This window comes from Rhodofomes roseus (genome assembly GCF_022264815.1).
Source record: "Rhodofomes roseus strain CIRM-BRFM 1785 chromosome Unknown C8Q71scaffold_1, whole genome shotgun sequence".
In the NCBI taxonomy this organism is placed as follows: Eukaryota; Fungi; Basidiomycota; class Agaricomycetes; order Polyporales; family Fomitopsidaceae; genus Rhodofomes; species Rhodofomes roseus.
The window spans coordinates 1,826,563-1,846,932 of record NW_025952957.1 but is presented as its reverse complement, the minus strand read 5'-3'; the positions used below and the strand labels follow the sequence as shown (position 1 = coordinate 1,846,932).

General features: G+C 55.0%; 6 protein-coding genes and 2 non-coding genes across 8 annotated transcripts; 4 read left to right on the top strand and 4 right to left on the bottom strand.

Moving 5' to 3' along the window:
- Nucleotides 1–261: 261 nt before the first annotated feature.
- On the top strand, nucleotides 262–2,872 carry C8Q71DRAFT_32671 (uncharacterized protein). The gene is made up of 9 exons (XM_047917839.1): nucleotides 262–622; nucleotides 679–827; nucleotides 880–1,560; nucleotides 1,627–2,018; nucleotides 2,070–2,175; nucleotides 2,231–2,427; nucleotides 2,485–2,531; nucleotides 2,591–2,613; nucleotides 2,678–2,872. Exons 1-9 carry the CDS (start codon nucleotides 410–412, stop codon nucleotides 2,799–2,801), a joined length of 1,932 nt encoding a protein of 643 aa, XP_047784967.1. The 5' UTR covers nucleotides 262–409; the 3' UTR covers nucleotides 2,802–2,872.
- Nucleotides 2,872–2,960, top strand: C8Q71DRAFT_t6. Its single transcript has one exon. It is a non-coding gene; the product is annotated as a tRNA-Arg (tRNA).
- C8Q71DRAFT_731506 (eukaryotic polypeptide chain release factor 3) lies at nucleotides 2,912–5,490 on the bottom strand. The gene is made up of 7 exons (XM_047922187.1): nucleotides 4,921–5,490; nucleotides 4,236–4,869; nucleotides 3,743–4,184; nucleotides 3,618–3,687; nucleotides 3,460–3,558; nucleotides 3,378–3,400; nucleotides 2,912–3,322 (listed from the first exon to the last, which is right to left on the bottom strand). Exons 1-7 carry the CDS (start codon nucleotides 5,357–5,359, stop codon nucleotides 3,251–3,253), a joined length of 1,779 nt encoding a protein of 592 aa, XP_047784966.1. The 5' UTR covers nucleotides 5,360–5,490; the 3' UTR covers nucleotides 2,912–3,250.
- A 291-nt stretch (nucleotides 5,491–5,781) lies between these two features.
- C8Q71DRAFT_731503 (uncharacterized protein) lies at nucleotides 5,782–10,025 on the top strand. The gene is made up of 10 exons (XM_047922186.1): nucleotides 5,782–5,953; nucleotides 6,007–6,088; nucleotides 6,145–6,324; nucleotides 6,380–6,457; nucleotides 6,510–6,683; nucleotides 6,751–7,263; nucleotides 7,318–9,484; nucleotides 9,532–9,702; nucleotides 9,759–9,785; nucleotides 9,844–10,025. Exons 1-10 carry the CDS (start codon nucleotides 5,823–5,825, stop codon nucleotides 9,924–9,926), a joined length of 3,606 nt encoding a protein of 1,201 aa, XP_047784965.1. The 5' UTR covers nucleotides 5,782–5,822; the 3' UTR covers nucleotides 9,927–10,025.
- On the bottom strand, nucleotides 10,026–16,457 carry C8Q71DRAFT_819716 (uncharacterized protein; the record flags this gene model as incomplete). The annotated part of the gene is made up of 21 exons (XM_047926157.1): nucleotides 10,026–10,208; nucleotides 10,259–10,385; nucleotides 10,435–10,576; nucleotides 10,630–10,929; nucleotides 10,985–11,188; nucleotides 11,239–11,522; nucleotides 11,577–11,907; nucleotides 11,957–12,062; nucleotides 12,108–12,281; nucleotides 12,333–12,521; nucleotides 12,569–12,674; nucleotides 12,727–13,187; nucleotides 13,243–13,565; nucleotides 13,619–13,815; nucleotides 13,869–13,990; nucleotides 14,040–14,559; nucleotides 14,610–14,794; nucleotides 14,851–15,124; nucleotides 15,176–15,328; nucleotides 15,382–15,497; nucleotides 15,519–16,457. The coding sequence occupies 21 exons, from the start codon at nucleotides 16,455–16,457 to the stop codon at nucleotides 10,071–10,073; spliced, it is 5,391 nt and encodes a 1,796-aa protein (XP_047784964.1). The 3' UTR covers nucleotides 10,026–10,070.
- Nucleotides 16,458–17,049: 592 nt separating this feature from the next.
- On the top strand, nucleotides 17,050–18,711 carry C8Q71DRAFT_731500 (Deoxyhypusine synthase). Its single transcript, XM_047922185.1, has 6 exons — nucleotides 17,050–17,352; nucleotides 17,404–17,877; nucleotides 17,939–18,148; nucleotides 18,200–18,229; nucleotides 18,282–18,377; nucleotides 18,433–18,711. Exons 1-6 carry the CDS (start codon nucleotides 17,149–17,151, stop codon nucleotides 18,514–18,516), a joined length of 1,098 nt encoding a protein of 365 aa, XP_047784963.1. The 5' UTR covers nucleotides 17,050–17,148; the 3' UTR covers nucleotides 18,517–18,711.
- Nucleotides 18,712–18,897: 186 nt separating this feature from the next.
- C8Q71DRAFT_t3 lies at nucleotides 18,898–18,976 on the bottom strand. The gene has a single exon. It is a non-coding gene; the product is annotated as a tRNA-Arg (tRNA).
- Nucleotides 18,977–19,031: 55 nt separating this feature from the next.
- Nucleotides 19,032–19,870, bottom strand: C8Q71DRAFT_793728 (14-3-3-like protein; the record flags this gene model as incomplete). Its single annotated transcript, XM_047925498.1, has 3 exons — nucleotides 19,032–19,398; nucleotides 19,447–19,750; nucleotides 19,804–19,870. 3 exons carry the CDS (start codon nucleotides 19,868–19,870, stop codon nucleotides 19,032–19,034), a joined length of 738 nt encoding a protein of 245 aa, XP_047784962.1.
- Between the last annotated feature and the right edge of the window lie 500 nt (nucleotides 19,871–20,370).

Below are 20,370 nucleotides of genomic sequence, written 5' to 3'. Positions count from 1 at the left end.
TTCCTCCCTTCACCGGATGCTACTCTGGCGACATCCATGCGGACACATGCTCCGGTAAGTGTCACTGTTCTCATACGCTCATGATGGCTCTAAGCCAGTTAGGATTGAGTAACGCCAAATATAGGGCTTGACAGGAATGCGATGCTCCGAAGGAACCTCGTGCCATGAACTCGCGCCGTGTCTACCATGCTCTCTAAGCCCGGCATACAGTTTCATGGTTGCAACACGCAACATCATGTAGGTAGCCGCGCGAGGAGGAAGCCTACAGCGTCCCCAAACCTTGACAAACGGTGTGCAGAAATGCAGGATCGGCGGTCCGCTCTGTCTTATTAACCCGGTCACCACCGTCAACTCGCCTCTTCAATTTGCTCGCCCTCTGTCCATCACCGGCTTCGTTGTCTACCCAACCATGCCATCTGCGATTGCTACCTCCACTGCTCGCGCTCGTACACTTAACGCTGACATCTGGTATGCCGGAAAGGGTCAGTATAGCGAGGGCGGCGGCGGGTCGTCGTGCGGACTTGCTGCATTGAACTGCGCTCGGGTTGTCTTGGGCTTGGAGCGAAAGGAGCCCCAGGATGGCAATATTCTGGACATTATGTTACAGCATGACACCACAGAGGTACCAGCCCCCTTCTCGCGCCGGGATACGCTGATTTGCTGATAAGAGCTGTATAGGAAATTCTGCGGCCGTGTGCATCTTGGTCTTCTGCGACCCATCTGGACGTCGACGACATATACAGAACTCCAATCTTCAACAAGTCACTCAAGCTGCTGCATACTTCCTTCGGTCGCCCGAAAGTCCAGGAATTCAAGCACGTCCTAGCGTATGACATGTTCCCCCACTGGACTCAGTCGCGTAAGACTGACTCTGTGCAGACGTCTTGCACAGACAACGCGGACAACCGGGGCTTCGGCCAGTGTTGTCATCACCCGCCCGCCAGAGATCATCTCTTGCCTGAAGCTTGTCACGATGACAGGTGGTGCAGATTCGTTCGTCGTCTATGACTCTCATCCGCGACCCGAACATCCCGATGGCGCGGCCTTCATCGTTTTCAAGTCACTCGACAATGCGGCCACGTATATTGCCCGGCTTATGAACTACGAAGAAAGCCTCCTGGCTGACGACGACACTCAGTGGCAGGTGCAGTACCTAGCGCAGTTCTCTGCGCACATCTTCGCCGCTCGCCCCATGCCGTTCACGGCCAAGGAGTTGGAAGATGCGACGCTGGAGGCTAGTCTTGACATTCTGAACCTGAAGGCGAAAGCCTCGGAACTGGAGAGTCAGAAGGAGAACCTCTTGGCAGATCAGACGCGCTTGACCAGCAGAGTCGCTGTGTTGGAAGACGAGCTCCGAGTCACTGAGCTCCGCGAGCAGAACTGGCGTCAACTACGCAGAGACGACAAGCGTCCTCGGTTCGGAGGCCTATTCAAAGACTCGGACCAAGGCGCAGACGATGCTCGAGCACGGAGCTTCTCTACAAAGCGCGGTCTGGGGAGGCTATACACTAGTATAGTCCCTAACGATGGTTGGAGAGAAGGTTGGTATGATTCACCACGGTGCGTAACGGTCTTCATGTCAAATGTCAGTATGTCCAATCTGGTCTGACATAGAGGACTCGCCAGCGCCTCCGGCTCTAACACCAGAAATTACCGAAGCGACGTTTCTGGACAACAGTCCGACCTAGCCAGAACCAGAGACCTAGCACATCTGAGTAGTAGCGCCATGATTGCTGAGGATGCGAGACTCGCTGCCACGCTGCAGCGTGAATTCGAGCGCGAGGACTCGCAACTGGCCCGTCAGATGCAAGAGCTGCTGTGGGCAAATCCTAGCACATTCGAGTGTGGGGTTTGCTTCGAGACATGCCCGATCGAAGATGTTGCCGAAGTTGAATCGTGCGGACACCAATTCTGCAGAAGTTGCATACGAGGGTTCGTGGCGGCGAAGATCGAAGAACAGCAATATCCGATCATGTGTCCGTCGTGCGCTGTGGACGCACGGAAGGGGGGCCCGGGAGGTATGTCTATTTGGAATAATGACAACGGGTATTTTACCGACCGGCATCTAGTGGTAGATGGAGCACTCCTGCAGCAGCTCGGTCTATCTGAAAAGCAAGACGCGGCATTCCACGAGATACAAATGGCTGCGTTCGCAGTTCTACTACACTGTCGGCAGTACGTCGCATTTCCTTACCACGCGCTTATGCTGTCTGATGCAAAGCGATAATAGCTGCCAGAACTCGATGTTTGTCGACAGGGAGGAACTTGCGACTGCCGATGTTGTGACTTGTCCTTTAAGTGACTGCAAGGCTACGTGGTGCAAAAATTGCTCTCAAGAAGTTGTCTCTGGCGGACCGAAGCATTCGTGTGATGGCACGTCCGAATTTCAACATCTCATGGAAAGTCGAGGGTGGCGGTACTGTCCAGGCAAGCAGTATAATGACGACAACGCCATATGTTCTAACCTCTATCATTGCACTACAGGATGCCAGACACCGACGGAGAAGATCGACGGCTGCAACCACATGACGGTGAGAACAGCATGAACGGGATGAAACGATTTGCTAACCCGTACCGTTGTATGCCTCAGTGCCGGTCCCCGGGATGCAACACGTCTGTATTCGTCCTATACCGCAGCTTAAACTTACCACTGATGAGGCCCACGGACCTGATACAGGCATTTTTGCTGGCATTGTGGTCAATCAATAGTCCGCTCCGTGCAGGGGGATGAAATTCGGTCTGCGTTGCAGACTCACTTTGCCACCTGTCGTCTCTTTCAAGATGTTCCTGAGGATGCGTGAGCCCCAACGTTGCAGATATGACACCTCTGCAATTGTTGTTTTTATTGTATTATATTGTTTGTTCTATCATGGCCGCCTGGCGAAATGGCATCGCGTCTGACTACGATTGGGTATCATCGGGTAATCAGGAGATTGCAGGTTCGACCCCTGCGGTGGTCATACATTTTGACCTCGACAGTCGTTTTACCTTTTGATCTTCGTTTTCGGCCCAAGTTCTATGCAGTAGTAATACCAGGCTCGATAGTCCTTCGTGTCTTCAGCCAACTGTCCTCGCGAGGCGTGCCGAGACGATGCATACGTGTTGCAGACGCATGGTCATGTCACTTTTGCTTTGCATGCCTGTACTACACATCTGTGCGAGAAAGCGCACGCTCAACTCGTCGGAATTGATATCAAAGCATGTTGTTACAGTTATACTGATATTCATCGAAAGCAGTCGCCTCCGGCTCTTAAGCTGCAACAGATAGGTTGCCTACACCATCCACGACCTCCTCCGACAGGCCCTCGATCAGCTTCGTAATCTACAGCAGATGTGATCAGTTCAGTTGGACGCGCCACGAGCATATAGACACATACCTTGCCAATAGCGATCGTTTTCCCTGTAGATCCAGCAGTGCGTAAGCTACGAGAAGTATAGAGGATGCATGTCTGGACTGACCTTCGTCTCGCAGTGTGAACCGACCCAATTGTGGATAGTCGGTGAAGCGTTCGACACAGACAGGCTGCGCTGTCTCAATCAGGGCTACGATCTTTTGGCCTAGAGACGCGTAAACCGTCAGTGGCCATGAAGGTGCTAGCATTGATTGTGCCACTCACCCTTCTTCGCGAATTGGGGAGGCTTCTTGGACTTGCGGCCGGTTGCTTTGTCGAAGTAGTGGAGAAGTGCCTATAGCGTTGCTTCAACTGATACCGGACTGTAACGAAAGTGACTGATAACATACCGAGAGTGAAACCTCCTCGGCGAGCGTGTGTATATGCATGACCGCAGAGTAACCCGCACATATGATGTTCTTGTGGTCCAAGATCGCCAACTGCGCTTCGAACTGCCGTACGGCGTGAACAGGCTTGCTCGGGCTACTGAGCACGAAGCCGGGGGTGATGTCGTCGTCCTCCACGCCGCGCAAGCGGATGCGGACGTTATCACCACAGATCGCGGTGGACACCTCCTCTTCCATCTCGTTGTACATGCCAGCGACTTCAACGATGTCCCTGTTCGGCATGAGCACGAGCGAGTCGCCCTTGCGCATATGACCCGATTCGATCTTCCCGACAACGATCGTGCCCATGTCTTTATACTTCTCCGAGATGGGCATCATGAGCGGCCCGTTGGTCTTGCGGTCAACCATCGGCATTGTGTCGAGGAGCTCCAGCAGCGAAGGGCCACTGAGCCACTGCTGTCAGGACAATGTACAGACGCTATGTATCCGGACTTACTCATGCCAGGTACAGACGCCCTTGGGGACGCGATCCTTCAGGTTGAGACCCGCGTATGCGGACACAGGGACGAAGGTGACGTCTGTTTTGACGTTGAAGCCAGCTGCCTTGATGAACGGCGTGAGCTTGTCCTTGATCTCGTCGTAGCGCTCCTTGGACCACTGGACCGTCGCCTCGTCCATCTTGTTGATGACACAGACGACCTTGGACACGCCAGCGGTCTTGACCAACATGATGTGCTCGCGCGTCTGCCCACCCTTCTCGAAACCTGTCTCAAACTCACCCTTGCGGGCAGAGATGACGAGAATAGCGACGTCTGCCTGAGCAGCACCAGAGATCATGGAAGGTACAAAGGTCTTGTGGCCGGGGGCATCGAGGATGGTATACCGGCGCGTGTTCGTCTCAAAGTAGGCACGGCCGACCTCGACTGTCTTGCCCTTTGCACGCTCCTGAGGGGTCGAGTCCAGGGCCCAAGAGAGGTACCACGAGTCACGACCAAGATCCTTTGCCTCGCGTTCGTACTTCTCCATCGTCCGCTTATCCACCATCCCGGTGAGGTAGAGCAAGTTACCGCCCATGGTACTCTTGCCAGCATCGACATGGCCGATGAAGACGATGTTTAGATGCTCCTTGGCTGATCGACAAACATCAGCTGTGTCCTCCTATGATGAAGCCTACGACGTACCAACGCCGAAGAGATCATGGAGCGTGGTTTCATCGGCAACAGTTCGCACCTCCTGGGCGATCGCGGCGGTATCGTTCTTCGCTTTCTCGAGCGTGTATGTTTTGGATGGCACAGCAGCAGGAGCCGGTGATTCTGATCGCGAGTTCGATCCTGACGATTTGGAAGGCGCAGATGCCTTCACGGATGCAGGAACGGAGGAAGCATGCGCGGCGGGTTTGGAGGCTTCAGGCGGCGGCGGGGGCTGGGATGCAGGCGGCGGTGCAGGTTTGGGGCCGCCAATGTTGAGAGAGATGGTAGGAGGAGGCGCAGGAGCCTCAGCTTGCGGTGCCCGCTCAATGGGGGCAGGGGGGACTTCGGATGACTGCGAGGACTGTTGGCCGGGGAGACGGAAGGACTGCCCCGGGACGAAACTGAAGGCATTTGCGTTGAGTCTGCTCATGGCTAAGGCTACAGATCCTGACGTTGTCGTAACAGGCGAACAGAGTTCAGTATACAAGTGAGATGGGATTCTAGGAAATTAGTAGCAGTCGGGGGCGATGGCGGGCAGCAGCAAGTCGTGCAGCGCGTACTTCAAGTTTTCGATCGCCTTCCTTGTCAGGCAGGCGCACCCCTCCGGGGCTCTCTCACTCTGTGCGAGGGTCGCAAATGCTGCGTGGCCTCGATTGCACGTCGTATGTTGATATAGCCTTGTAGCATTCAAATCCTGTCCTACGCACGAGCATGTCAGAACTATGTAAGAGACTCCCAGTTGAAGAGAGAGGACCGCAGAGTGGCATAGCACTTGGCGGGGTCCGGGGTACTGGCGACCCCCGGTGACCGATGTCACTGGAGAGAGATCAGTGCGCGACTGTGCTCGTGCTGCATGCATTTCAGCTTAGCCCGCTCTCCTCCACACGACCTGCATGGCAGACGCAGAGACCTATTTGGCCGTTCTCAAGGCCTCCTACGACTATGAGCCCCAGCCGGACTCCGAGGATGAGCTCGCTATCAAGGAAGGACAGGTCCTGCTCCTGTTGGAGCGCACAGACGAGGAGTAAGTCGCCACGCTATCCTGGCCTGCCGCCCCATTGATTGAGCATCCTCTAGCTGGTGGAGAGTGAAGCCGAAGCCAGACTCGCAGGATGAGGATGGTCCCTCGGGAATGGTGCCAGCTGCATACGCGGAGGAGGTGGGCATAACGTGCACTTTGGTCCAGACGTGTAGTTCAGACGCTATCCTTCCCAGGCCGAACATACCCGAGTGGTCAAGGCAGTGTATGATTATGAGGCTGCACAAAGCACAGAGCTTGACATATCCGAGAACGACGTGCTCTACGTCTACGGCGAAGACGAGGAGTGGATCCTAGTGCGCAAACAGTCTGACGATAGCAAAGTCGGCTACGTGCCTGGGAACTACGTCGAAGAGGTGCGTCTCGCGTTCATCTACCCTCTCGCTTCCATTCACCAGGTGTTCACGCCAGATCGGTGACGAGTCTGCTGCCGCGGACCTGGAGGCTCCAGCACCGGCGGCAGTGCCGCAGATCGTCATACCGCCCTCGGTTCGTCTTCACGATATCGTAGATACCCCGAGTTCTGATACCGGTTCTCTAGCCTCGACCTGTCAGCACCTACGTGGATCCCGCAGATCGCGTGGCTGCAGCACGAGCGCATTCCGACGACATCAAGACCTGGGCTGTCTCGGAGGTGGACAAGAAGGGGAAGAAGAAGAAAGGCACACTTGGTGTAGGCAATGGGTCCATCTTCTTCGCAAGTGAAGCAGACAAGGTGCGTAGTTGTCATGAATATCAACTCCATGTTCGTCTCAGAGTTGTACCTCGAATTCTACTTCCAGACCCCGGTACAGAAGTGGCAGAGCTCCGACGTCCAAGATGTACGGCTGGAGAAATCCAAGCACGTCCACATCGACATTGGCGGAGCCGATCCCATCAACCTGCACTTCCACGCTGGCTCCAAAGACGTCGCAGACGCAATCATAACCAAGCTCGAGTCCTCGCGCTCTGCCGCAGCTGGCGCCGCCGGACCCTCGACCCCGCCGCCCGCTCCGGGCCCGTCTCTGGCCTCGCCGGAGGAGCCGCCTCGGCGCAGCAGCCCTGCGAAAGCTGTCCACTTCAACAACGAGGAGCCCGAGATAATTCCACCGCGCGAGCCGTCTGTGGAGGGTGATGAAGAGGCGCCGGAGGGCGAACCCGCCGTTGTTCTATACGACTTCAGTGCAGATGGTGAAGACGAGCTTTCGGTGCAAGAAGGCGAGAGCTTGTTTGTGCTCGAGAAGGACGGCGCAGAGTGGTGGAAGTGTCGGAACGTTCATGGGGCCGAGGGCGTCGTGCCCGCGCAGTACGTGGAGGTATGCTCTCCGCATTGCTGGGATCCTGTATCGGGTTTACTGAATTCATCTCAGCTGCTCAACCCTGGGGCAAGCTCTGCGATAGCGGCGACACATGACGAGGACGATGCTGAAGCCGTGCGCGTAGCGCAGGAGGCTGAGGAGCGCGCAGAAGCTGAACGTAGTGCAAGGGAAGACCGACTCCGACAAGAAGAGCGCGAGCGCCAGGAGAAGGAACGCGCAGAACGTGAACGCAAGAAGGAGGGAGAGCAGCGGGCGAAAGCCGCCGCAGTTGCTGCTGAGGCGGACAGGAAACGTCGCGAGCGCGAGCGGCAGGAACGTCAGAGGTTGGAGGAGGAGGGGCGCGCGAAGGCCGAGGCCGAGGCGACGAGGAAGAAGGAACGCGACTCTGTTGACCATGGCGAGTCGTCGAAGAGCAGACGGTCGAATGGCGACTCAAGGCGATCGAGCGATCGTGCCACAGATGACAAGGACATGCCTGATCCCGCGAAGGTGCGAACATGGCACGATCGGACGGGCCAGTTCCGAGTAGACGCACAGTTCCTGGGCTTTTCGAGTGGCAAACTGCGCCTGCACAAGATCAACGGCGTCATCATCGAGGTTCCTACGGAGAAGATGTCCGATGAGGACCTGAAGTATGTCGAGAAGGTCACCAAGAAGGAGCGGGGGCAACGGCGCAAGAGTGACGACGACGACGAGCCCTTGGAGATGCGGAGACGGTCACTTCAGCCAGAAGCGCGGTCTTCCTCAAAGAAGAAACCGACAATCGATTGGTTCGAGTTCTTCCTCAATGCTGGGTGCGATATTGACGACTGTACGCGCTACGCGACGGCGTTCGAACGCGACAAGATTGACGAGGCCATCCTGCCCGATATCACGGAGGGCACGATGCGCTCAATAGGCCTCCGCGAGGGCGACATCATCCGTGTCAAGAAGGCTATCGATCAGCGTCAACCTAAGAAACCTAACGATGGCTTGACAGAGCAGATGCGCCGGGATGAGGAGCTTGCGCGCCAACTGCAGGCTGAAGAGAACTCGGGCTCCGGCAAGACCAGGGGTCAGCCGCCGAACCTCTTCGCCGAGGCAAATGGTGCGCTCAAGAGCAACATGCGGAGAGGCCGTCCACAGCCTAGCAAGAGTCTGCCGCTCTCCAGCGTGGACATCAGCTCGATTACCTCAGCTTCTGACCAGATCCAGCGGACGAGCTCGCCGATGGTCAACAGCCCCGAGAAGACGTCCTCGCCCTCCGTGCAACAACCTGGACGCCCCGCCTCTGCCGCAGCCGTCTCTACCGGCTTCGACGACGATGCCTGGACCAACAGGCCGAGCTCGACAAAGCCCGCTGCCACCCCCACCCCGCCCGTTGCAGCGCCCGCGCCCGCGCCACCTGCACCTCCAGCACCGCCTGCGCCTTCTGTAGAATCTACAATTGCTCCGTCACAGAGTGCTCCTTCTATCGCGACGGCGGCATCTGCTAGCTTGAGCAACCCGGCGGCGCAACAGGCGACTGGAACGACGTTGGCGAAGACTGACGATGATATTTTCGAGCAGCTTGCCCGTCTATCTAAGCTCCGCACACAGAGCCCCGCTGTCCAGCCGCCACAGCGCGCACCTTCTGTTCCCATCGCTTCTCCTGCCAGTTATCAGTCGGGCTTGGGGATGGGCGCTTCAGCTGTCCCTATTGGGCAACATTTCCAGAACCAACAAACGGGCATGCTGCCTCCCCCACAGCAGTTTGGGCCTCGCGGGCCTCTCGCGCCTGTTCCTACCAATCAGGCTTTGCTTCAGCCTCTCGTGCCGACCACAACAGGCTTCAACGGCTTCGTCCCCACTCGCCCGCAAAGTGTGCAATCACCGTTCGCGAACCCTCCACCCCAGCAATCTCCATTCCAAAGCCCCCCGCCGCAGCAGCCGTCCTTCCTTAACACTCAACCAACTGGTTTCCCGGGGGCAAACCATTCGCTACTACCGCAACAGACCGGGTATCCTGGTGCAAGTCCGAGCCCTCTGCAATCCCAGCCGACCGGCTACCTGGCTGGCAACTTTGGGAACGCTGGCTCGATGCTCTCGCAGCCACCTCCGTTGCCGAGCAACAATTTCTCGTCTGGGCTGCTTTCTCAGCCAACAGGCATGCCAAATGGTGCCTTCGGTGGCACAAACGGCAACTTTGGCTCCACGCCTTCGTTCCAGTTGAATGGCGGATTCAATGGGATCCAATCAAGTACGTGGAATAGCCTGCGTATCGATCCGAGTACTGACGCCTCGTAGATCCTACCGGTTTCAATCCTGGCATGGGTGCCTCTCCGTTCGGAAATGGGATGACTTCCCCTCCGCCGCAGCCCCAGTCTAATGCTGTAGACACGACGCCTGCAAATATCTTCGCCAAGATGAAGAGCGGCACCTTCGCGGATGACAATGAGGCGGGGCCGCAAAATGCAGGTCTGTATGGAATCTTGTTACATCCAAGTACATGACTGAGATGAGGTGATCCGTAGACAAATACAACGCCCTTCGTCCTGCTCGTGAGTGTACACCGTTTCTTATCGGACTCATTGCTGACGAGAGTTACTTTCGTTTCAGCAAACTTGACCGCGCAGCCGACAGGTTGGGGATACCAGGGGATGAACGGTGGTTTCACGGGCGGATACGGATATCAGCGCTAACTGTTAACACGGACTTACCATTATGTATCAACACACGATCTCTGCGTCGTCACTATGCTAGGATAGATGCGTTAATATACCGACCGATGAATATACAAAGCTGAGCATAATAATAAGTAGATGCTAAAGTGAATGTACAGTATGCTATGACCGTTCCATGATGCCCTGAATGTATCCGACCCGCTTGAAGTACTCCCGTAGACCATCCCGAACCTCTGTTGCCAAATCCCGAGAGAGCAAATCAGTCGCCAAAGGGTATATGGCCGGCATATATCTCCCGAACTATCCCAAGGTCAGTTTCGGTTGTAGTAACGAACGAGTGCTCCACTTACTGCCTTGTCGTCTAAGCGGACAAAGCCCTGCATGATCTCGGCAACGACAGGTGTCCATGCCATGATGTTTTTCAACTGTGTATCGACCCGGAGCTTGTTGTAGTCGCCCAGAACACCCAGACCCAACCTACAAGCGTATTAGACACAGGGAACATAGGCCGAGCATAAAGGCTTACGGCATGAGCCGGTCCATGACTTGTGGCCGTGCAGTTTGATGTTCGGGGCGGGGGTCGTAATACATGCGAAGGAGTACATGTACCAAAGTCGACGCGCTACTGGACTCCTGTTTGAGAAGGTTAGGCAAGTGCTTCATGAAGCCTGTCTCAATGTCAGCAACCGACAATCATGAAGTGACGAAGCACTATACTCACCAACTTTCCAGAGGCCAGTCCGTAGGTCCTTGTCCTCGTTGAACATCCTCGCGAACTGGTAACTATGATCGAGAACACCCATCAGACGGAGCAAATGCTCCGGCGGCATGGTCATGTAGACTTCGTCATTCCTCAGGAGATCGTTGGTCATCTCAATGAGCAGAAGTTGCAGGACGCATTTCACGATGATCTGTCGGAATATCCGTCGGCGATCATTGAGCGTGATCTTCACGCCGGCCTTGAGCTGTCCACTGGTATTGGGCGAAAGAGGCGCAGGCACGATGGTCTGTCCATTCGATTCTACGATCAAAGTGAGCGATAGCGTCGGACGGCGACTCACGAAGTGTGTTCCTACCATTTGAATCGGACAGATCTGGAGTGCTGCCGTCCAATTCTACTCGCAAATTGTCATCGAATAGCTGATGCGGTGTCGTTGTCCTGAAGAGTTTGACGAAGGTAGTAGCGACGCGCTCCCACCGGGCAGGACTAAGCTTCTTGACATTATTCTCGAGCAGCTGTTGTAAGCAGCTAGTTCCGATGCGGGCGAGCGTGTCGTTCTCTATACGACATGTGAATATCCTGATTCAAAGCTAAAGCTGAGTCACGGACCTTGGCAAATGCAAACGCACAGAAGGTCGAGCAGCCCGTCAAGGAAGCGCTCTAGCGTTTCGAAGTAGAATGTGTACAAGTCGATCAAGTTACGCAATGCCTGAATCATGGTCGTTGAAAGCCAGACACTCATGTCTTCCTGGGTATTGAAGCGCGTCATGTCTTGACTCGATTTTAGAACGGCGAAGATCGGGAAGAGCAACTCTTGGCAGACAGTGTCCCAGAAATCGACAGGGAAGGTCTTGCCGTAGGTTTTCAGGGTGGAGAAGAGGGAATCGAGTGCCCTGATAACCTGTCAGACCCGCGCGCAGCGACAACGAAGCAAGCTCTCTACTCACAGTCGTCGTACTTCCAGGTCCTCGCCATTCATGATGACATCATAGAAACCGAACAACACCGGGAACCAGAACTTGATCATAGGATCGTCAGTGCTGCGATCCGTGTCGTTCACTTCTACGTTCAAGCCACACTCGGGCGAATTGAGCATGATAGGAATGATTCCTCGCAGCATGGCGATGGCCAGAAGGCTGATCTTCTGATACTTGTTCACTTTGCAGAAGTCCGTGATGCATACGGTCAGGTCGGCAAATGCACCGTTACGAACAATGGCCGAGAAATGTTCCTTGTTCACGCGAGTGACGAGCTCGAATGCCGAGTTCACGATGCGCTCTATGGATGCGAATCAATGAGCGAGTAATGCCGAAGTGTCTTGACTTACCAGTCGGGACCTTCGATGCAGCTGAAAACACGCCAAACATCGTCCTCCAACCTGATCTCATGTTGCCCACACGCGCTTGGATCATTTGTTGCAAGCATTGCAACACCTACAACCAGTAAGTTCCTGCCGAACAAAGCACAGATAGGCTTACCATATCACGGATATCAGGATTTGAGTTATGTGACATGGTGTACTCGAACGGCCGAAGGAAGTCCTTCTGGAACTTGAAGTGTGGCAACTCCTCCTTCTCCAGGAAACGCATGGCCAGTTGTCGCAAAGCATCCAGCGCGAAAAAGCCGACATGCGGGTTATTGTGACAGCAGACCTGAATTATGCTAAGTCAACTCCCATTCTGCGACACTCGGCGTCTCCTTACCTGGTTGAAGTGTTCGCCGAGAATCTCCCACAAATTGGACCACTCGAGACGGATGCGGCTCATGTTGTAGTACGCGATCTCGACGAGCTTTTGTAGACTGAACAGACGGGGATGTTGTGACAAACCCGAGGATTGGATCTCTTCCCATGAAACGTCACATAGTGCCCGAACGAAGTCAACAATTGCGGTCTGTAATGCGTGAGAGACATCTTCGTTCTCGGAAAGGTGTGACTCACTCCAGAGAGATAATGACTTAGAGAGAAGACCATGTCAGCAGCGACAGTGATGTGCGTAGATCTACTCTCGTTGGCAAGCTCTTCGGTGGGCGGTTTGCGGGAACGACTGGACAAGCAGGTTATACTTGGCACCCAGTAGTTAGATCGCTAATCCATACCTCTTGCGACCGTTGTCGGGCAGTTCGACGCCGCTGCTGATGAGCTGCATATGCTCAAGTTGACTGACGCAGGTAAGCACTTCACGCCAAGAGCCCTTGAGGTTGTTGCCCTCGTTGACGGCAACGTCAAGCAGCGCTTTGATGGCTTCCATGTTCTTCGTCTTCATCTCGCCCAGGTTATTGAGGAAGGTGAACTTGGCGAGTGTGGTGACGAAGGCATTGCGCTCCAGCTCCATGTCAAAGAAGGAAACTATCCGGATGGCGTTCTTGAAACCGTCTAAGCAGAGCTCGACGACTTCCAAGTCATCGGTACCTTGCAGAGGTCCTGAGATCCCTGCCAAGAATGGAATCCAGGCGACTTCAAACATGGGTCGAACGTGAATGAAATGCGAGGCACTGAAGAACTGCTCGTTCGACTTAGAGCCCTTGCGCTGCGACCGCATCAACGTCTTGAACAAAGCCTACGATGCCGCGGTGTCAACCCTGGCAACAACCGGTACAACAACACAGACCAACCTCTGTCTTGCTTGTCATGTTGTTCGACTGCATCATATAGGCTTCCTTCTGCAAATCCCTGCCGACGTTCGCAAGAGCACCGGCCAGACCAGGCCCCGGGGTCGCAACCATAGGCATAGCCTCGACCTCGTCCTTCATACGAATCTCGTTGGAGACGATGTCGTCGTAGATTGCTGACAAGAACTCTTCCGGAAGGTCAGCATCATCATTGATGCCACGGTTGTTCTTGATGAAGTCGGCAAGACTCATGCGGCGCTTGACCTGCGGACTGTGGGCGTCGGTGTTCAGAAGGATAACAGAGTATGCCAGAATGTATGCGGCATCTGAAAGGTACAATGAGCCTTACGTGTAATCAGGATGTGCCATGTATATATACCTGCGTTGGCGAACGGCGTCTGGATGTTTCCGGCGATATACCGCTCAGCGAACTTGAGCATGAAGCGGTCAATTTTCTGCGCTTCACCCGGTAGCCGGAAGGCTTGCAGGAATGTCCGGAGAGCATCGACAAACGCGAGATCACGGAACTCCATCATGTCGACGAATACGTGCATGATGGCGATGTTCTTCTCGTCACTGGTGCATCCAATCTATCAATATATGTTCCACAGACGAATTGAAGTGCATACCCTTCGCCCAGATATTCGCCGATCATAGCTTTGCTGAGCCCGTCGGTTTCGTGCAGAAACTTGGCGATGTCCTTCGGCGCATCGCTCGGGATGAAGCCAGCCTCGATGAAGAATTGAATTCCCTGGAAACAGTTAGTCACCCACAAACCGACCCAATTTTTCAGCCCTTACCCGCTTCGGTTTGTAGTTGAACTTCTTGATGCCCTCCAAAAGTGTCGTCTTCTTCTGCTTCGCGCTCTCGAACTTGCCGGGATCGTCCACGACTTCAGGAGTGGGCTGCCGTGTCGGATCTGCGCTAGGAGGCCCAGGTCTGAGGTCCAAGGAAGATGAGTCTGGGGTGAAGTTGTCGCGCTTCATCTCATCAGGCACGGCAGAGCGAGCACTGGGTTCAGGCGGGGCATGATCAGGTTTGTTGTTGTCGGACCCAGCGGTACCCCAAACTACCAGCGACTTCAACACAGCAACGAGACACTCCAAGCCTTGTCGCTTCAGGTGCTGTTCTGACAAGCCCATGGACGATATGTCTGTAGCTCCCGGGCCAGCGAGTGCTGACGTGCTCAGAGACGGAGGCACGGCCGACTGACTCGGAGCCCTCTGTGCAGGAGTAGGGGTCGGACTCGTAGGGTCGTTCCCCTTCTGTTGCGTGTGCGACACCTGTGCGGTCCCGATCTTGGAGATGATGTTCATTAAGCTGCGACGAGCGTGAGCGATGGTGGATGATTTCGGCGGAAGAAGGCTTACTGCTCGTAGATATTGTCTACCGCCTCGCTGTCGCAGTCATAGTTCAGGTAGATCTCGACAAGTACCTGGGGATCTTGGCAGAGTCGGTGAAGCATATTGAGAATCACTGCCTTCTGCCTCAGCGTCGATGTCTTCATCTCCAAGATCGGTATGAAGATCTCGTGGAGCAGGACCTCAATCTCTTTCTACACGCGAGAATTAGCGTTTGTCATGTACATCAGAAGGGCGACGCTAGACCAACCTTGAGCTTCGTCCGCAAAGCCGAGATGACCCTCCAGAAAATCTCCACACTGATTTCGAAGACCTGCGGCACGGGGCTGACGGCATTACGGCTCAGACACAAACACAGGTACTGGTTGACGGCTTGAACAAATGTCGTGGCCTCATGCGAGGAACTTGAGTGGATGATAGCAGATGGTGAGACGAAGAGGGGCATGTGGGTGTTCAGAATGCTCAGGACGAGATGCAGAGAGAGTAGCTTCGATCGCATGCCATGCGACTTGAGATCGCGCTCACTACTCGACGTTAGACAGCGTTTCATCAAGGGTAACGATGCACTGCCTTACCTCTCTGAATTGAGCGGCTTCATCGTGAGCTTGCAGAGTGCACGGAACACAAGAAATGCGTCCTTGATAAACAAATCGTTGGTTGAGAGTCGCTTGCTTGCGTCGTAGTCGTCGTCGTGGCCGGCTTCACTTGGGGCCATCTCTGACGGTTCTCTGCTGGCAGTCAGGTATAGGGCACTTGCAGAAATAGCGAATGCACTACTCACACTGCCGGATATGGATGTTCCTGAGTGTCGCCGTTCGAATGCCCATTTAGTTGGTCGTCACCAACGTCCTCGTGGGATGATGCATCCCCAGCTCCCTCATGCGAAGCCTCGCCAGGCTGCTGAACATCGCCATTCACGAGCGTGGACCCTGAATAATCGGTGCCAGCGAGCGAGGAAACCCGGATGCTCGCGGGTGGACTCTGCGGTGCTTGCATCGAGTTCCGCGACGACTGAATAGAGGGCCGCCTCCGTGGCGCCTCGATCTTGGAGTTCAAGGTTGTAGTAGACTCGCTGCGAGACAGCGAGGGCTCAAGCATCACGCGGCTGAAGACATGGTTCACCATCTGCGTGAGGCCGCCTTGTGCTACGGTCTGATTGACAGGGTCGGAACTGAGCAGGAAGACGTTGTAGACCGTCCGAACGGCTTTGAGGAGAGAGGATTGATGGACAAGGATGGTGGAGGACAAGACGAGAGCGAGGAGCGCTTTCACGATTTGGAGCGAGACCGGGTCTGGGGTTGTTTCGGAATGGCAGGACGTAATGGTGTGTACGACGATGTCGACAAGTGAAATGGCCGGAAGGTTGACATTCGAGCCGGTGGAAATAGAATGCCTGCCATTCGCTGCGGGCGAGGGAGGAGGGGATGGTAGTGGTTGCGAGTCGGTGTTCTCCACGAAAAACGAGTACGAGATGAGCTTGGAGATACAGTCCAGACTAGCGACCATGAGCTTCTCGTTACGCGTTTCGCATGCCAGGCGCAAAGGCTCGAAGATCTCGCGAGGACGGTCTCCTCCTTGCCCAGTCTTGACCAACTCGAGGGCCCGTTGTACACTCTCCCGCAACGGAACAGACCGCTTCGCATCCTTGGACGCTGCAATTGTCTCCAACGCGGACGTGATCAGCACACTCGAGACCGTTTTGCCTCTGGAGATGGTTAGCGAACGCCGATGGGATGCAGCAGACGAGGGTCTACTGGGCGGTGTCTGCCGGCCAGAAACATGGCTATTCGCGTACTTCATTCCCGTGTTGTGTGCCGCAACAGCTGCGCTACCATTGAGGGGCAGTGGTGCTGGCATACTGTCCCGCCGCAGCGGTGGACCGACGCGGTCGACAGGTTTTGCTGGGGGAGTGGGCGGAGTGGGCGAAGATGGCTCTCCTGTGTCCGCTCTGTGTTCCACCGCCTGTATGGCCTCCTCCGCTACCAATGTCTCCTGGGTAATTTCGGGGACATGAGTTACGGCAGGCGGTGACGTAGAAACTTGCTCTGGAGGCGTTGCCTCGACGTGCACTTGTTCGCGTGGCTCCTCCGCATGCTGGACGACCTGCTGTTCGCTCGCATTGAGGTCAATATCTACCATGGGTTCACCGTCCACAGGAGATGCATGCGACTCGGTGAATGGCTGGGTCGTTGGCGCGTCGAGCTGTGCGAGGACGTTCGGCGTGCCGGCATGGTCGGGAGGCAGGGAAGTAGGCACAGGTATTGACGCTGCGGTCTGGGAGTCAGCAGCGTCCATGGTCTGCGTCGTCGGACGACGAGGAGGAACAGACGGGGGAGGTCTGCGCAGTTGCTCGGTGGCGGAGTGAGAGCTTCAGCGGTCGGTATACAATCATCACTGTTCCCGTATGCCTAGGCGCGCCGTCGCCGGCGCCTCCGGTTCATCTCGATCGTGTTGCCCTGCAGAGATCCTCATCCGCTTTTTGCTTCTCACTCGACCACCATCTTCTCGCTATCCTTTGTGTCGTTTGGTTGATATTCTACTCGACATAATGTCTGCGAACGGTGTATCCATACCAGCAGGCGCGTCTGCCGCTGTTCTCAAGCCCTCCGAACCGGTGCCGGACGTCGCAATTTCGGTGGAAGGGCCGAACTTCGACAAAGCTGTTTCTCTCACCCAGCTGCTAGACAGTTACAAGCGCATCGGCTTTCAGGCAAGCAGTCTGGCAAAAGCAATCGAGGTCGTTAACAAAATGGTGAGTTCGCATCATGCATCTACCGAAGCCATAACACCGACATGTTTTCAGCGAAAATGGCGGCTTTCGGACGAGCCTCTCACAGAGGACGAGTCGGAAGAATATCGTTCCCAGGAAGTGCGGGAACAGACCCGATGCGATGTGTTCCTGGGCTACACCTCCAACCTCATTTCGTCTGGGCTGCGCGAAGTCATCCTGCACCTCGTGAAGCACAAACACGTCAGAGCGATCGTGACCACAGCTGGGGGCATCGAGGAAGACTTTATCAAATGTCTAGGCAAGACGTACCTGGCTGACTTCAACCTGGACGGCGCGGACCTGAGGCGACGGGGAATGAATCGCATCGGGAACCTCATTGTGCCGAACGACAACTACTGCAAGTTCGAGGACTGGCTCACGCCTATACTGGATCAGATGCTTGCTGAGCAGAAGGAGACCGGGGAGGTGTGGTCGCCCAGCTCCTTCATTAGGAGGCTCGGGAAGGAAATTAATAACGAAGAGTCTGTGTACTACTGGGCTTACAAAGTGAATCCAATCAGCAAACCATCGAATCGCTGTCGTCCGAATGCTAAGTGATGTTGTCTAGAATGACATCCCGGTATTTTGTCCTGCCCTGACTGACGGGTCATTGGGCGACATGATCTACTTCCATTCCTTCAAAAACCCCGGTTTGGTCGTTGACATCGTACGCGATATCCGCGCCCTCAATGAATTGTCCCGCAAGTCGAAGAAAGCAGGGATGATCATTCTTGGTGGTGGTGTCTGCAAACACCAGATTGCCAACGCGATGCTCATCGTAAGTCTCATAAATCTCGCCGCAGTCGAATCCTACTGACGCTACTCCCAGCGCAACGGAGCCGACTTCTCGGTGTACATTGTAAGTAGTCTCTGAACGCCTGGTATCGCTCAGCTACTCAGCCATGACACAGAACACTGGACAAGAGTTTGACGGTTCAGACTCCGGTGCCCGTCCTGACGAGGCTGTCTCATGGGGCAAAATCCGCGTAGGCTCCGAATCCGTCAAGGTATGTTACCATTGTTCGGTGGCAGTGCACAATCGCCCTCACACACATCGTCCAGGTCTTTGCGGATGCCACTCTCGTGTTCCCGCTCTTGGTGGCTGCTACATTCGCCCAAGACGTGTCGAAAGAAACCGAGGCATAGGGTCGTATCAATGCGAAGCGTCGATGTAATCCACTTCAAGGCTGGCCATAGACTCAATTAAACCAGATATATGTAGCGATAACGAGTCGGATGTGTAGCTGTTGGAGTGCACATGTATACTACTAGTGTTTGTGTAGATCGTGTGTTTTGATTGACTGAATACTGCCGGCAAGAAAACCCAGCCTTCAGATTGAATTGCGAGGCGTAATCGTGATGCGCGTGCCTGCCAGTTTCGAACAGTTGATGCATGCCCTATTCTCAGTCACTGGGACGCTTCGAGTCGTTCCTTCAAATGTCAACCAACTCTCAAGCTCGAGGTGAGGCGGATCTATAGCTATACTGTACATCATCATCGATGAAAAGTGAGAAGCGAAAAAAAAATGACCACCGCAGGGGTCGAACCTGCAATCTCCTGATTACCTAATCGTAGTCAGACGCGATGCCATTTCGCCAGGCGGCCATGACAATCATAAAAAAGGTTGACATATCATGCGCTCACAACCCATATGCGAACGTTATTGCCTCGGACCTTCCTCTCCTCGCAACTCTCCCGACCAGAGAATGAGATCGTCCTTCAACAGCTGCAAAATCATCAGAGCATCCTCCAGGTTGGACCGCGGGAACGATGGATGGGCTGCTACTGCGATGGCCTCGTCGAAGGCATGCTTGGCCAAGAAGCAGGCTCGCTCAGGACTATTGCATATGTCGTGGTAGTAGACGGCGAAGTTCAGTGCCAGGCCCAATCGCGTAGGGTGAGCGGGGTCCAGGGTGTGCAGTGCGTGCTTGTATGCGAACTTGTATGCGTCGAGAGACGTCGTCGCGTACTGTTCGCGGTGGTGGTCGTGGGTCATCTCCGCGAGATATCGGTAGTAATCGCCTCGCCTTTGCGCTGGATGAGAGGTGTGTCGCGCGACAAAATACGGAACGTACATCTTGCAATAGAATACCTTCTCCTCTCCCGGATTCGCGGCGGGTATAAGGAAGCGCTCCAGCAGCTCCACAACGTCCTTGCAAATGTCGGCAATGTCGCGCTCGATACGCTCTTTCTGCCGATGCATAAGCTTTCGCTCCTTAGCAGAATGCCGTGTTTGTGTCTCGATCGTATCAATGGTGCGCCAGCTGGCACGCAGTGTGGCGGTGATGTTCTTGTAGGCTACGGAAAGCAGGTTGCGTTCGTCCACGTTCAGTCGGGCATCGGATACGCCGACGATATCCTTGATCTGCGCAATGACATCTGAACCGTTTATGAGCCCCACGTAAACATTCAATGGCCCAGGGACTACTCACCGTGATATCGCTCCGCTTGGTCGGCAATTCTGGCTAGCAGGAGACGATCAAGACGAGACAGAGTCATGTCGTCTTTGGGCGCGTCGAGCTGAGAGCGAATGCTCGGATACCCCAGTAACACCATGGACGTGAAAGGATAGTAGGACGGAATGACTAGTGGGGAACCGCATCCCGAGCGTACTTTAAAGGAAATCTGCTGATCCGTCCATTTAATGATTGCAGTCACGGTGCGTACGGTGGGCGAGGGGGACATGCGACTTACAGGAGGCGGCAATCAGTTCACAGGACACCGTGGTTCGCTCCTGGAGCATTCTGGGCTACTTGATAGGCCCAATACGACTTCGATGTTGCTAAGGGTAAGGGCATTGGGCTTAGGGCGACCGATGTGCCGCTGGCGAATGGCCGATGCCGCGAGGCCTTAGTAAACCTTGCGTGGCGAGCGGAAGGGCTCGCAGATTGAGGAAGTTGGGGATACAGTTAGAGTTGTACTGCAAGCGTTGGGGGTGACTGGGCACAGTATCACAGTCGTTTACAAGTTACTGCCGGGATGAGGAGCAAGTGGACGTG

Bases quoted from the DNA above. Each gene is read 5' to 3' on its own strand.
- C8Q71DRAFT_32671 (XM_047917839.1), top strand. From the start codon at position 410: ATGCCATCTGCGATTGCTACCTCCACTGCTCGCGCTCGTACACTTAAC. The intron at 2,428-2,484 runs GCAAGCAGTATA...ATTGCACTACAG, and splicing joins AGGGTGGCGGTACTGTCCAG to GATGCCAGACACCGACGGAG. The intron at 2,614-2,677 runs GTCTGTATTCGT...GACCTGATACAG, and splicing joins CGGTCCCCGGGATGCAACAC to GCATTTTTGCTGGCATTGTG.
- C8Q71DRAFT_731506 (XM_047922187.1), bottom strand. From the start codon at position 5,359: ATGAGCAGACTCAACGCAAATGCCTTCAGTTTCGTCCCGGGGCAGTCC. The intron at 3,401-3,459 runs GTCAGTCCAGAC...CTGGATCTACAG, and splicing joins GTTCACACTGCGAGACGAAG to GGAAAACGATCGCTATTGGC. The intron at 3,323-3,377 runs GTATGTGTCTAT...CATCTGCTGTAG, and splicing joins AAACGATCGCTATTGGCAAG to ATTACGAAGCTGATCGAGGG.
- C8Q71DRAFT_731503 (XM_047922186.1), top strand. From the start codon at position 5,823: ATGGCAGACGCAGAGACCTATTTGGCCGTTCTCAAGGCCTCCTACGAC. The intron at 6,325-6,379 runs GTGCGTCTCGCG...TGTTCACGCCAG, and splicing joins CTGGGAACTACGTCGAAGAG to ATCGGTGACGAGTCTGCTGC. The intron at 9,703-9,758 runs GTCTGTATGGAA...GGTGATCCGTAG, and splicing joins GGCGGGGCCGCAAAATGCAG to ACAAATACAACGCCCTTCGT.
- C8Q71DRAFT_731500 (XM_047922185.1), top strand. From the start codon at position 17,149: ATGTCTGCGAACGGTGTATCCATACCAGCAGGCGCGTCTGCCGCTGTT. The intron at 17,353-17,403 runs GTGAGTTCGCAT...ACATGTTTTCAG, and splicing joins TCGAGGTCGTTAACAAAATG to CGAAAATGGCGGCTTTCGGA. The intron at 18,230-18,281 runs GTAAGTAGTCTC...GCCATGACACAG, and splicing joins CCGACTTCTCGGTGTACATT to AACACTGGACAAGAGTTTGA.